This window comes from Chiloscyllium punctatum, chromosome 23, assembly GCF_047496795.1.
Source record: "Chiloscyllium punctatum isolate Juve2018m chromosome 23, sChiPun1.3, whole genome shotgun sequence".
NCBI lineage: Eukaryota > Metazoa > Chordata > Chondrichthyes > Orectolobiformes > Hemiscylliidae > Chiloscyllium > Chiloscyllium punctatum.
The window spans coordinates 47,645,191-47,658,212 of NC_092761.1; the positions used below are offsets into that span (position 1 = coordinate 47,645,191).

At 44.3% G+C, this 13,022-nt stretch overlaps 1 protein-coding gene across 1 annotated transcript in view; it reads left to right on the forward strand.

Moving 5' to 3' along the window:
* The window catches only part of LOC140493951 (uncharacterized), a 296,726-nt gene that overhangs the window by 142,718 nt on the left and 140,986 nt on the right, over positions 1–13,022 (forward strand). Inside the window, 1 exon segment of the mRNA XM_072592902.1 lies at positions 6,856–7,170. Coding sequence (XP_072449003.1) covers positions 6,856–7,170 — 315 coding nt within the window.

Sequence of the window (13,022 nt, forward strand, 5' to 3'; positions counted from 1 at the left end):
TTCTTTGTCTTGTTACTATAAGCTTTATTGTGAAAATACGTTTACTTTCTGCTTCAACATTCAATAGTTGTTTTGTAGTTTAAAACTATTTTCTTTAAAATAACTTCTTTAAGATGTCCCCTATATTCATTAAAGTCTTAGCCTTAAGTATACTGCACGCTACAAGAATTCCATGACCATTTGTATAATGTCTCACCCCTTCCCCATCTACAGAAATTGCACTTCACTAGCACTTACAACAATTACATTTCTATATCACCTGCGGAAAACTACATTTCTTATTTTCCACAATACTCAGTTGCATCATCTCCATAAGAGTAGGCCCAATGGGAAATGCAGTGAAAGGTCAATGTTAACCCATGCAATAAGACTGTAACAGACAAGTATGGTAGGTTGTGTTTATGACATAGAGTCGTAAACCACAGAAACAGGCCCTTCAGCCTAACTCATCCATGCTGACCAGGTTCCCAAAACTGAACGAGTTCCAATTGCCTGTGTTTGGCCAATCTCACTCCAAACCTTTCTTATCCATGTACCTATCCAAGTATCTTTTAAATGTCATAATTGTACTCACTTCTCCCAGTTTCTCTGGCAGCTCATTCCATATATGCACCACCCTCTGTATGAAAATGTTGCTCCTTGGGACCCTTTTAAATCTTTTCCTTCTCACCTTAAACCCATGCCTTCTAGTTTTTGGACTCCCCTACCATGGGTAAAAGACCTTTGCTCCCCACCCTATCCATGAACCTCCATGATTTTATAAGTCTCGATAAAATCAGCCCTGAACCTTCTACTTTCCAGGGAAAAGAGTCCTAGCTTATCCAGCTGCTCCTTTTCACGTAATCGTTTTTGCACCCTTTCCAGTTTAATAGCATCTTTCCTATCGCAGGGAGACCTGAATTGTACACAGTACTCCAAATATGGTCTTACCATTGTCTTATATAGCCTTAACATGACATCCCAACTCCTGTACTTAATGCTCTTACCATTGAAGGCAAGCGCCTTCTCCACCACATACCTGTCATGCCATTTTCAAGGGACAATGCAACCCGGGGTCTCTCTGTTCAACAACACTCCCCAAGACCCTACCATTAGAACAAAAAACAAAGAAAATACAGCACAGGAACAGGCCCTTTGGCCCACTGAGCCTGCTCTGAACCAGATCTTCTATCTAAACCTGTCGCCTATTTTCTAAGGATCTGTATCCTCCGCTCCCTGCCCATTCATATATCTGTCTAGATACATCTTAAATGTGCCCACCTCTACCACCTCTGCTGGCAACACGTTCCAGGAGTTGGCCCCATAGCCTTGTCTGCTTTGGCATCACACATGCCCATCGAACCATGCTGCTTCTAACATTCAATGTTGTTACCATCACTGAGCATCACTACCGAGATTCTGGGGGTTAGCTTTGAGAGAATCGAGCCATAACCTGTCGACATTCACTGGCAGTACCATCCCTGAATCACCACCTCCACCCCTCCCCCCACTCCCTGCCTCACTTACAACATTCTGAGGGTTACAATTGGGAAAGAATCTCACCATTGCTCGTTTACTCAACTGTGTTACCATGACTAAATTGCCTACTATTAGTACCCTGTGAGCTACTATCGAGAGAGAATCTAAACATGGCACCCTTTACATTCAATGGCATTACCATTACTGAATCCCCCACTGTCAAATTCTTGGGAGTTACCATTGAGCGAGAATTCAAGCATCATCCCTTGACGTTCTATGCTGTCACCATTTTAGAAACCCCCCAATATCAACATCCTCGGGGTTACATTTGAGAGAGAATCAAAACATTCACTGTGATGAGAATTTCTGTGCCTCCCCCCACTTACAGGGAGTGAGTTCCAGATTCTGCATTTTGGGTGGCATGGCCTCACAGTGCCAGAGATTGGGGTTCAATTCCCACCTGAGGCGACTCTTTGTGTGGAGTTTGCACATTCTCCCCGTGTCTGTGTGGGTTTCCTCCGGGTGCTCCGGTTTCCTCCCACAATCCAAAAATGTGCAGGTTAGGTGAATTGGCCATGCTAAATTGCCCGTAGTGTTAGGTGAAGGGGTAAATGTAGGAGAATGGGTCTGGGTGGGTTGCGGGTCGGTGTGGACTTGTTGGGCTGAAGGGCCTGTTTCCACACTGTTAAGTAATCTAATCTAAAATCTAATTCCCCACCACCCTCTGGGTGGAGAAGGTTTGCCTCATATCTCTCTAAACCCCCTGGCCCTTACCTTCAATCTAGTCCACCTCCCCTCAGCCTTTGATATTGTCCCCCCTCTCTTCCCCCCCCCCTCAACATTTTATACATCTTAATCATGAACCCCACCCCACCCCCTCCCAAACCAATAACCTCTGCTTTAAGGAAGCCAGTGCCAGTCATATGACAACAAAGTTTAAGAGACATTTAGACAGGCACATACACAGACAAGGAATAACTGGATACAGATGATGTGCAGGAAGATGGGTTTAGTTTACAATGTCATTTTGGTTAGTACGAACATGGTGGGCCAAAGGGCCAGTTCCTATGTTGTACTGTTCTATTACTTCAAGAAGAGTGGATCTGTAGTTGTGAATAAGATTACTTCCTTTGATTAAAGTTATAGAATCATAGATTCCCTCGTGTGGAAACAGGTCCTTTGGCACAACAAGTCCACACTGACCCTCTGAAGAGTAACCCAGCTTGACCCCTACCTTATTACCCTACATTTTAAGCCTAACTAATGTACCTAACCTACACATCGCTGAATGCTATGAGCAATTTAGCATGGCTAATTCACCTAACCTACATCTTTGACTCTGGGAGGAAACCAGAGCACCTGGAGGAAACCCACGCAAACACGGGGAAAATTGGCAAAAAGAAGCTCCACACAAACAGTCTCCCAAGGTTAAAATTGAACTCAGGTCCCTGGCGCTGTGAGGCAGCAGTGCTAAACACTGAGCCAACATGCCAACTCTTGTGCTATAAATTGAAGGAGCTAATCCTTTGTTTTTTGACTTTGATGACTGTCTTAAAACAGGGGATCAATCAATCCTGTGCGGGCTTTCAGAGAAGTGGGATATGGATGTTAGGGCAGTTGCATGTTCCTCCTGCAGAATGTGGCAGGTGAGAGACACTTCACATGTCTCTGTCGACTACATATGCAGGAAGTGCACCTAATTCCATCTCCTCGAAAACTGAGTTAGGGAACTGGAGCTGGAGCTGGATGAACAACAGATCATCCAGGAGGCTGAGGGAGAAATTGAGAGGATGTTTAGGGAGGTGGTCACTCCCCAGACACAGGATACGGGCAGCTGGCTTAGAATCAGGGAAGGCAACCGACGATCAGAGCAGGAATCCCTTGTGGCCATTCCCCTCAGCAAGAAACAAACTGTTTTGGATTCTGCAGGTGGGGGTGGTCTCTGGCTCTGGCACTGTAGCTCAGAAAGGAAGGGGGAAGAATAGAAAAGTGCTAGTGGTAGGGGACTCAATAGTCAGACGAATTGACAGGAGATTTTGTGGTCAGGAACAGGACTCCCGGAAGGTATGTTGCCTCCCAGGTGCCAGGGTCCGAGATGTCGCCGATTGGGTTTACGGAATTCTGAAGGGGGAGGGGGAGTAGCCAGAAATCGTGGTACATATTGGCACCAATGATATAGCCAGGAAAGGGATTGAGGATCTCAAAAGTGATTCCAGAGAGTTAGGTTGGAAGCTGAAGAGCAGGACGAGTAGAGTCGTGATCTCGGGTTTGCTACCGGTGCAAATAGTGAGATAGTGAGGTGAGGAACAGTCAGTGAATGTAGCTTAACACATGGCTGCGAAGCTGGTGCAGGAGGGAGGGCTTCAGTACTCTGATCATTGGGATACCTTTTGGGGAAGGTGGGACCTGTACATGAAGGGCAGGTTGCACCTGAACTGGTGGGCACAAATGTCCTGGATGGGAGATTTACTAGTGTGGTTCTGGAGGGTTTAAACAAGTTTGGCAGGGGGTGGGAATCAGAGCTACATATCTGAGAGGGGGGCAGTTGCAGATGGGGCAATGACAGGATGTACTGAATCTATCGGGAAGGTTTCTCATGCAATTAAACAAAGGGATTGATTATAGTGCATCTGCTTTAACACAAGGAGTGTCAGAAATAAGAGTGACGAATTTAGAGCATGGATCAGTACTTGGGACTATGATATTGTGGCCATAACATAAACGTGGGTTTCACAGATTGCTTGATGTTTCAGGGTTTAGAACGTTAAAAAGAACAGGGAGGATGGAAAAAGAGGAGGGTGTGAATCAGCGAGTGCATCACAGCTACAGAAACGAAGTTTGTTGAGAAAGGTTTGTCTACCAAGTCAGTATGGGTGGAAGTGAGGAACAGCAAAGGAGCAGCCACCTCATTGGGGGTTTTCTACAGACCCCCTAATAGCAGTAGAGAGATTGAAGAATTCATAGGCCGGCAGCTTTTGGAAAAATGCAGATGTAGCAGAGTTGTTGTTATGGATGATTTCAACTTTCCCATATCAACTGGAACCTCCTAAGTGCAGATGGTTTGGATCGAGCCGTTTTTGTCAGGTGTGTTCAGGAGGGCTTCCTTACTCAGTATGTTGACAGGCCGACGAGGGGAGAGGCCATTTTGGACTTGGTGCTGGCAATGAGCCAGGACAGGTGTCAGACCTCGCGGTGGGAGAGTACTTTGGTGACAGTGATCAACTGGGAGCAATTGTTCCACAGAAAGGGCACAGCAGACATGTGGAGACTATTTAAGGAGCAGTTGTTACGAGTGATGCACAAATTTGTTCCTCTGAGGCAGGTAAGAAGGTGTAAGATTAAGGAACCTTGGATAACAAGAACAGAGGAGCTTCTCGGCAAAAGGAAGAAGGCAGTTTACGCAAGGTGGAGGAAGCAAGGATCTAGCACAGCTTTAGAGGATTACAGGCTTACTAGAAAGGAGCTCAGACATGGACTGAGGAGAGCCAGGTGGGGGCACAAAAAAAGGCTTGGAAAGAAGGATTAAGGAGAACTCAAAGACATTTTACTCATACGTGAGGAATAAGAGAATGATCAGGGAGAAGGTACGGCTGATCAGGGATATTATAGGAAACTTATGCATGGAGTCTGAGCAGATAGGGGAAACCCTAAATGAGTTTTTTGCTTCAGTTTTCACTCAGGAAAAGGACCCTGTTGTGAATGAGTACTTTGAGGAGCTGGGATACTGGCTTGACCAGATCAAGATTGATGAAGTTGATGTGCTAGAAATTTTGGAAAACATGAAGATTGATAAGTCCCCAGGACCAGACCAGATTTATCCCAGGCTGCTCCGGGAAGTGAGAAAGGAGGTTGCTAAGCCACTGGTGATGATCTTTGCCTCCTCACTCTCCACAGGAGTTGTACCAGAGGATTGGAAGGAGGCAAATGTTGTTCCTCTTTCAAGAAGGGTAATAGCAGACCAGCTAGTCTTATGTCTGTGGTCAGCAAAGTTTTGGAAAGAATTCTGAGGGATAGGATTTATGGCTATTTGGCAAAGCATAGTGCGATTAAAGGCAGTCAGCGTGGTTTTGTGAGGGGCAGGACATGCTTCGCAAACCTTATTGAGTTCTTTGAGGAGGTGACAAGACAGGTTGACGAAGGTCAAGCAGTGGACATGGTGTATATGGACTTCAGCAAGGAATTTGATAAGGCTCCCCATGGTAGCTCATTCATAAAGTCAGGAAGTATGGGATACAGGGAGATTTGACTATCTGGATTCAGAATTGGTTGGCTGACAGAAGGTAGAGAGTGGTTGTAGATGGAAAGTATTCTGCCTGGAGGACAGTGTTGAGTGAGGTCCTGCAGGGCTCTGTTCTTGAGCCTCTGCTCTTTGTAGTTTTTATAAATGACTTGGATGAGGAGGTTGAGGGGTGGGTTAGTAAATTTGCAAAGTTTGGAGGTGTCGTTGATAGAATCGAGAACTATTGCAGGCTGAAGTGTGATATAGGCAGGATGCAGAGCTGGGCTGGGAAATGGCAGATGGAGTTCAACTGGATAAATGTGAAATGATGCATTTTGGAAGGCCGATCTTGAATGCTGAATATAGGATTAAAAATAGGATTCTTGGCAGTGTGGAGGAACAGAGGGATCTTGGTGTTCAAGTACATCGATCCCTCAAAGTTGCCACCCAAGTGGATAGGGTTGTTAAGAAAGCATGGTATTTAGGCTTTCATTAACAGGGGAATCGAGTTTAAGAGCCACGAGGTTTTGCTACAGCTCTACAAGTCCCTGGTGAGACCATACTTGGAATATTGTGTCCAGTTCTGGTCACTCTAATATATTAAAGATACAGAGGCTTTGGAGAGTGTGCAAAGAAAGTTTACCAGGATGCTGCCTGGACTGGTTGGGCTTGCCTTATGAAATGAGGTTGACTAAGCTTGGACTTTTCTGTTTGAAGAGAAGGAGGAAGAGAGGAGACGTGATTGAGGTAATGACAGGAATAGATAGAGTCAATCACCAGAGAGTTTTCCCCAGGGCAGGACTGACTGGTATGAGGGGTCATAGTTTTAAGATATTAGGAGAAAGTTATGGAGGGGACATCAGAGGAAGGTGAGAGAGTTGTGAATGCATGGAATGCGTTGCCAGTGGTGGTGCTGGAAGCAGAGTCATTAGGGACATTTAAGCGACGGCTGGACATGTCCATGGATAGCAGTGAATTAAGGGGTGCGTAGGTTAAATTATTTTATTTTACATTAAGATTAATTCTCTGCACAACACCGTGGGCCAAAGGGCCTGTTCTATGCTGTACTTTTCTATGTTCTATATTCTATGTAATGCTCTTGATTTCATGTTAGCCTCAACAAATAAACGCTTTGCTGGAGGATAATTGTTTATACTCTATCTGCTCTTTACCTTCAGATCTGATTGCAATACGATTGATGGATGGGAATGGTCCCTGTTCGGGAAGAGTTGAGATCTATTACAACAACAGCTGGAGAGCCATCTGTGATGATAGTTGGGACATCATTGATGCGAATGTCGCTTGTCGGCAAATTGGATGTGGACCTGCCCAATCAGCTCCAGGCAATGCTCACTTTGGGCCAGCACAGTCTTCCTTCTGGTTGGACGATGTCGGTTGTAAAGGCACTGAGTGGAAGTTGTACCAGTATCAATCAAACTCATTGGGCAAGCACAACTGCCAACCTAATGAGGCAGCGTCTGCTATTTGTTCAGGTAATGTTCATTTTCCATTTCATTTTCAGTGAATTTCATTAGGCATCCCACCTGAGGTGACGTGACAGATTGTTGTTAAGAATGATCGTGCATTAGCCTTTTTTACTGTCACGGATCTGAAGGACTGCAAAGGAAATCTATTGAATCCTCCACAGAGACTGAAGCAATCCGTGTCCACATGTAGCAAAGCCTGGATAATGTCTAATCTTGGACTGACAGAGTCGGGCCAGACAAATGTCAGGCAATGCCATTAAGACCAAAAGACATAGCAGCAGAAATTAGGCCATTCAGCCCATCGAGTTTGCTCCACCATTAAGTCATGGCTGATAAGTTGTTCTCTCACTTTCTCACTGTAATCCTTGATCCCCTTTACAATCAAGAATTTATCCATCTCAGTCTTAAATATACTCGATGAACTGGCCTCCATAGCCTTCTGTGGCAGTGAATTCCATCGATTCCCCACTCTCTGGCTGAAATAGTTTCTCCTTATCTCTGTTCTAAAAAGGTCTTCTGTTTACTCTAAGGCTGTGTCCCCAAGTCCTAGTCTCTCCTACCAATGAAAACATCTTCCCAATATCTGCTCTGTCCAGGTCATTCAGTATTCTGTAAGTTTCAATTAGATCCCCCTCATCCTTCTAAACTCCATTGAGTATAGACCCAGAGTCCTCAAATATTCCTCAAATGTTATAAGTTAAAAATCACACAACACCAGGTTATATTCCAATAGGTTTAATTGGAAGCAATTCAGAGCGCTGCTCCTTCATCAGATGGTTCATCAGGTTAACATCTCGGTTGTTAAGGTATTCATCCCTGGGATGATTCTTGTGAATCCCCTATGAACACATTCCAGGGCCAATCCCTCTTTCCTGAGATAGGGGGTCCAAAGGTGCGCACAATAATATGGCCTAACCAGAACATTATGGAGCCTCAAAAGTATGTCCCTGCTTTTATATTCAAGTCCTCTTTAAACAAATGCCATCATTGGATTTGCCTTCCTAATTACTGACTCAACCTGCAAGTTTACCTTGACAGAATCCTGGACTAGACCTCCCAAGTTTCTTTTCACTTCAGACTTCTGAATTTTCTCCCCATTAATAAAAGTAGTCCATTGCCTCCACCAAGGTGCATGACCTCATACTTTCCCACACTGTACTCCATCTGCCACTTCTTTGCTCACTCTCCTAACCTGTCCAATTCCTCCTGCAGCTTCCCTGCCTCCTCAATACTACCTGGGTCCCTATCTATCTTTGTATCATCTGCAAACTTAGCCATAATGCCCTCAGTTCCTTCATCTAGATTGTTAATGTGAAAAGTGTAAAGTTGCGGTCCTAACACTGAGCCTTGCGGAACACCATTTGTCACCGGCTGCCACGCTAAGAAGGAATCTCCAACCACTGCTTTCTGCTATACAGTCAAACTTCTGTCTATGCTAGCACCATCCCTCTAACACCATGGGCCCTTATCTTACTCAGTAGCCTCCTGTGTGGCACCTTGTCAAAGGCCTTGTTGAAGTCCAGGTAGATAACATCCATTAGTCTAATCTGCTCGCTACTTCCTCCAAGAATTCTTAGAGATTTGTCAGGTATGACCTTCCCTTGATGAAACCAGGCTGACTCTGCATTATTTTACCATACACTTCCAAGTATTTAGAAATCTCATCCTTCACAATGGATTCAAGAATCTTAGCCATGACCGAGGTTAGGCTCATTGATCTGTAACTTTCCGTGTTCTGCCTTCCACCCTTTTTAAACAGGCGTGTTATGTTAGCACTTTTCCAGTCCTCTAGAACCCTTCCTGATTCTAAAGATTCTTGAAAAATCACCACCATCAACTCCGCCATCTCTTCAGCTAACGCCCTTAGAACTCTGAGGTGTTGTCCATTTGGTCCGGGTGATTTTTCTGGCACCTCCTCCTTGATAATGGCCACCATACTCAGCTCTACCCCTTCACCTTCCTGAACTTTTGGGAAATTACTCACGTCTTCCACCAGGAAGACTGATTTGAACTTATTCAGTTCTTCTTTGTTCCTCACTACTGTCCTATATCATTTTCCAGCGGCCCAGTGTCCACCTCTACTCTTTATATATCGAAAGAAACTCTTAAATTCCTCCTTTATATTACTGGCTAGTTTACCCTCATATTTAATCTTCTCACTCCTTATTTCTTTTTTTACTGCCCTGTGTCGGTTTTGTAAGCACAATATGGGCAGCACGGTGGCACAGTGGTTAAATATGGGCAGCACGGTGGCACAGTGGTTAGCACTGCTGCCTCACTGGGCCAGAGGCCTGGGTGCAAATCCTGCCTCGGGCAACTGTCTGTGTGAAGTTTGCACATTCTCCCCGTGGGTTTCCTCCGGGTGCTCCGACTTCCTCCCACAGTCTAAAGATGTGCAGGTTAGGTGAATTGACCATGCTAAACTGCCCGTAGTGTTAGGGGAAGGGGTAAATGTAGGGGAATGGGTCTGGATAGGTTGCTCTTCGGAGGGTCGGTGTGGACTTATTGGGCCAAAGGGCCTGTTTCTACACTGCAAGTAATCTAATCTAATCCTCTAGTTTCCCACTGCCCTTCGACACATTATATGCTTTCTCTTTTGTTTTTATGTTATCTCTGATTCCCCTAGTCAGCCGTGGTTGCCTTATCCTCCCTGTACCATGCTTCTTTTTCCTCAAGATGAATCTCTGCTGTGTCTCCTGAATTCCTCCCAGAAACTGTCATTGCTGTTCCACTGCCTTTCCTGCTGGGCGCCTCTCCCATTCAATTCTACCCAGCTCCTCCCTCATGCCTCTGGAGTTGCCTTTACTCAATGCCAATGAGTATTGCTTAGATACTCTGTCAATGGTAACCCCTAGGATGTTATTAGTGGGGGATGGTAATGCCATTGAACGACAAGGTACTCACTCTATCTTCTTTTTCTCAAATTGCTGAATAAATGTAAACATGTTATGATCACTGTTTCCTATGGGTTCCTTCACCCCAAGCTCCCTTATCAAGTCTGCCTAATTGCACAACACTAAATCCAGGATTGCCTGTTCCCTACTGGGCTCCATCAAAAGTCATCTTGCAGTAATTCCACCAATTCTTGCAATCCACTACCAACCTGATTTTTCCAAGTCCACCTGCATATTGAAATCCTCCATGATCACTGTAACTTTGCTTTTCTGACACATCCTTTCTATTTCCTAGTCTATCTCATGCCCCAACTCCTGACTACTGTTTAGAGGCCTGTACAATACTCCAACTATGTTTTTTTTGTAAACCTTTGCAGTTCCTCAATTCTACCCACACAGATTCTACTCCATATGACTTTACTTCGTTTCTTACTATTGATTTTATTTCATTTCTTACTAATAGGGGAACCCTACACCCTCTGTACATCTGTCTATCTTTTCGATAGGATGTATGTCTTTGAATATTCAGCTCCCAATCCTGATCCCCTTGCAGCCATGTCTCTGTGATGCCCCCCCCCCCCCCCCACCCCATGTCATACCTGCCGATTTCAACCTGCGCCAAAAGCTCATTTACCTTATTCCTTATGCTGCATGCATTCAGATATGGCACCTTGAGTTGTGTATTAACTGGCTCTTTTCCCATTGTTATTTGTTTGCCCAGTGTATGGACCTTCTCCAATAAGTGATGATATGACCATCATCTCCTGTCATTCAATGGCATTACCATCCCCCACTAATAACACCCATGGGGTTACCATTGACAGAGTATTGAAGCATCACCCATTGGCATTTATGGTATTACCATCACTGACTCTCCCACAACCAACATCTTGGGGGTACTTTTGAAAGAGAATCTAAATTTTGCCCCTTGACATTCAAATGCATTACTATCACTGAATTTCCCTCGCTGACAACTTTCTAGGGGTTACCGTTCAGAGACAATCTGGCCATCATCCATTATACTGGATGGTGTTACCATCAGTGAATCCTAGGAGAAAGTGAGGACTGCAGATGCTGGAGATCAGAGCTGAAAATGTGTTGCTGGAAAAGCGCAGCAGGTCAGACAGCATCAAAGGAACAGGAGAATCGATGTTTCGGGCATAAGCCCTTCTATAGGAAGAAGGGCTTATGCCTGAAACACGATTTTCCTGCTCCTTTGATGCTGCCTGACCTGCTGCACTTTTTCAGCAACACATTTTTCAGCCCATCAGTGAATCCCCCAATATCAATAACCCTGGATGCTGCCATTGAGAGAGAATCTAACTATCGCTCCTTGAAATTCAGCGGCATTCCAATAACTAAATTCCTCACAATTAACCTTCTGGGGGCTACTTCTGAGGAAGAATCTAAGCATTGTCTCCCTTGGTGGCTCAGTGGTTAACACTGCTGCCTCACAGCACCAGGGTCCCAGGTTTGATTCCAGCCTCAGGCGACTGTCTGTGTGGAGTTTGCACATTCTCCCTGTATCTGTGTGGGTTTCCTTCGGGTGCTCCAGTTTCCTCCCACGGTCCAAAGATGTGCAGGTTAGTTGAATTGGCCACGCTAAATTTCCCACAATGCTAGGTGTACTAGTCAGTGGGAAATGGGTCTGGATGGGTTACTTTTTGGAAGGTCGGTGTGGACTGGTTAGGCTGAAGGGCCTGTTTCCACACTGCAGGGAATCTAATCTAATCTTGACATTGACATTCAATGGCATTACCATTTCTGAATTCCCCAATGCCATAATTCTGGTGGTTACCACTAAGAGACAATCTAGCAATCACTTATTTGACATTCACTATATCCATGAAAATCAATATCCAGATGGTTACCATTGAGAGTGATTTAAGCAATCACTGTCTTCATGTCCAATAGATTTACTATCACTGAATGCACCCACTCTCAATATCCTGGGGTTTACCATTGACACTGTGTTGTAATCATTAACATTAATATTAATTGTTAAATGGTTTACAATTGTGCTGTAATCATGAACTCCTTTTCCTCTTACTTTCCTTCCCTTTCAAAAAACCTTTTGAGCATATTCACATGAAGCACTCTGGGAGATTCCTTCCTGTCTGGAGTCCTTATCAGGTAGTTCACCTCACTCAATTTCCTCTCAATTTGATAAGGTCCATTGGCTTTTAAAAGTTCACAAATTGAAAATTTGTGATTTCTTATCCGCTTCTTGTTTCATTGTATGTTGTGATGCTTTTAAATGCTATCTAACTAACTCTCCAGCTCTATTTAATCGATCTCTAAAATTTGACACATCGTCCGAATGGGTGGACTCTGAATTGGATTTATTAATTTCTCCTCTATCAAGTGTAATGGTCCTCTTACTTCATGCCCAAAAACTAATTCAAATTTGATTGATTCATTCGGTGCATCTCTGATCACAAGAAGTGCAGACGGAACTCCCTTATCCTAATCATCTGGATAATCCTGACCATAAACCCTTAACATGGTCTTTAGTGTTTGATGCCATCTCTCGAGCGCTCCCTGCAATCCTGGAAGGTATGCAGTCGATTTGAATTGCTTTATTCCCAAGTTATCTATAATCTCCTTAAAGAGTTTGGATGTCAAGTCTGATCCTTGATCTGACTGGATCTCTATTGGCAGTCCGTACCTAGTAAAAAAGTTAAGTAATTTTTCAACAACCCTTTTAGCTGTAATGTTGCATAATGGGATTGTCTCTGGAAATCTAGTTGATATATCCAGTATTTTTAATAAATACTTATTCCCATTTTTTGTTTGAGGTAGGGGACCTACAGAATCAATCAAGACTCTTGTGACCTGTTCCTCAAATGCTGGAATAGGTATTAAAGGTGCAGCTTTTATTACTGCCTGTGGTTTTCCGATTAGCTGACATGTATGGCATGTGTGGCAAAATTCAATGACATCCTTGTGTAGTCTAGACCAGTA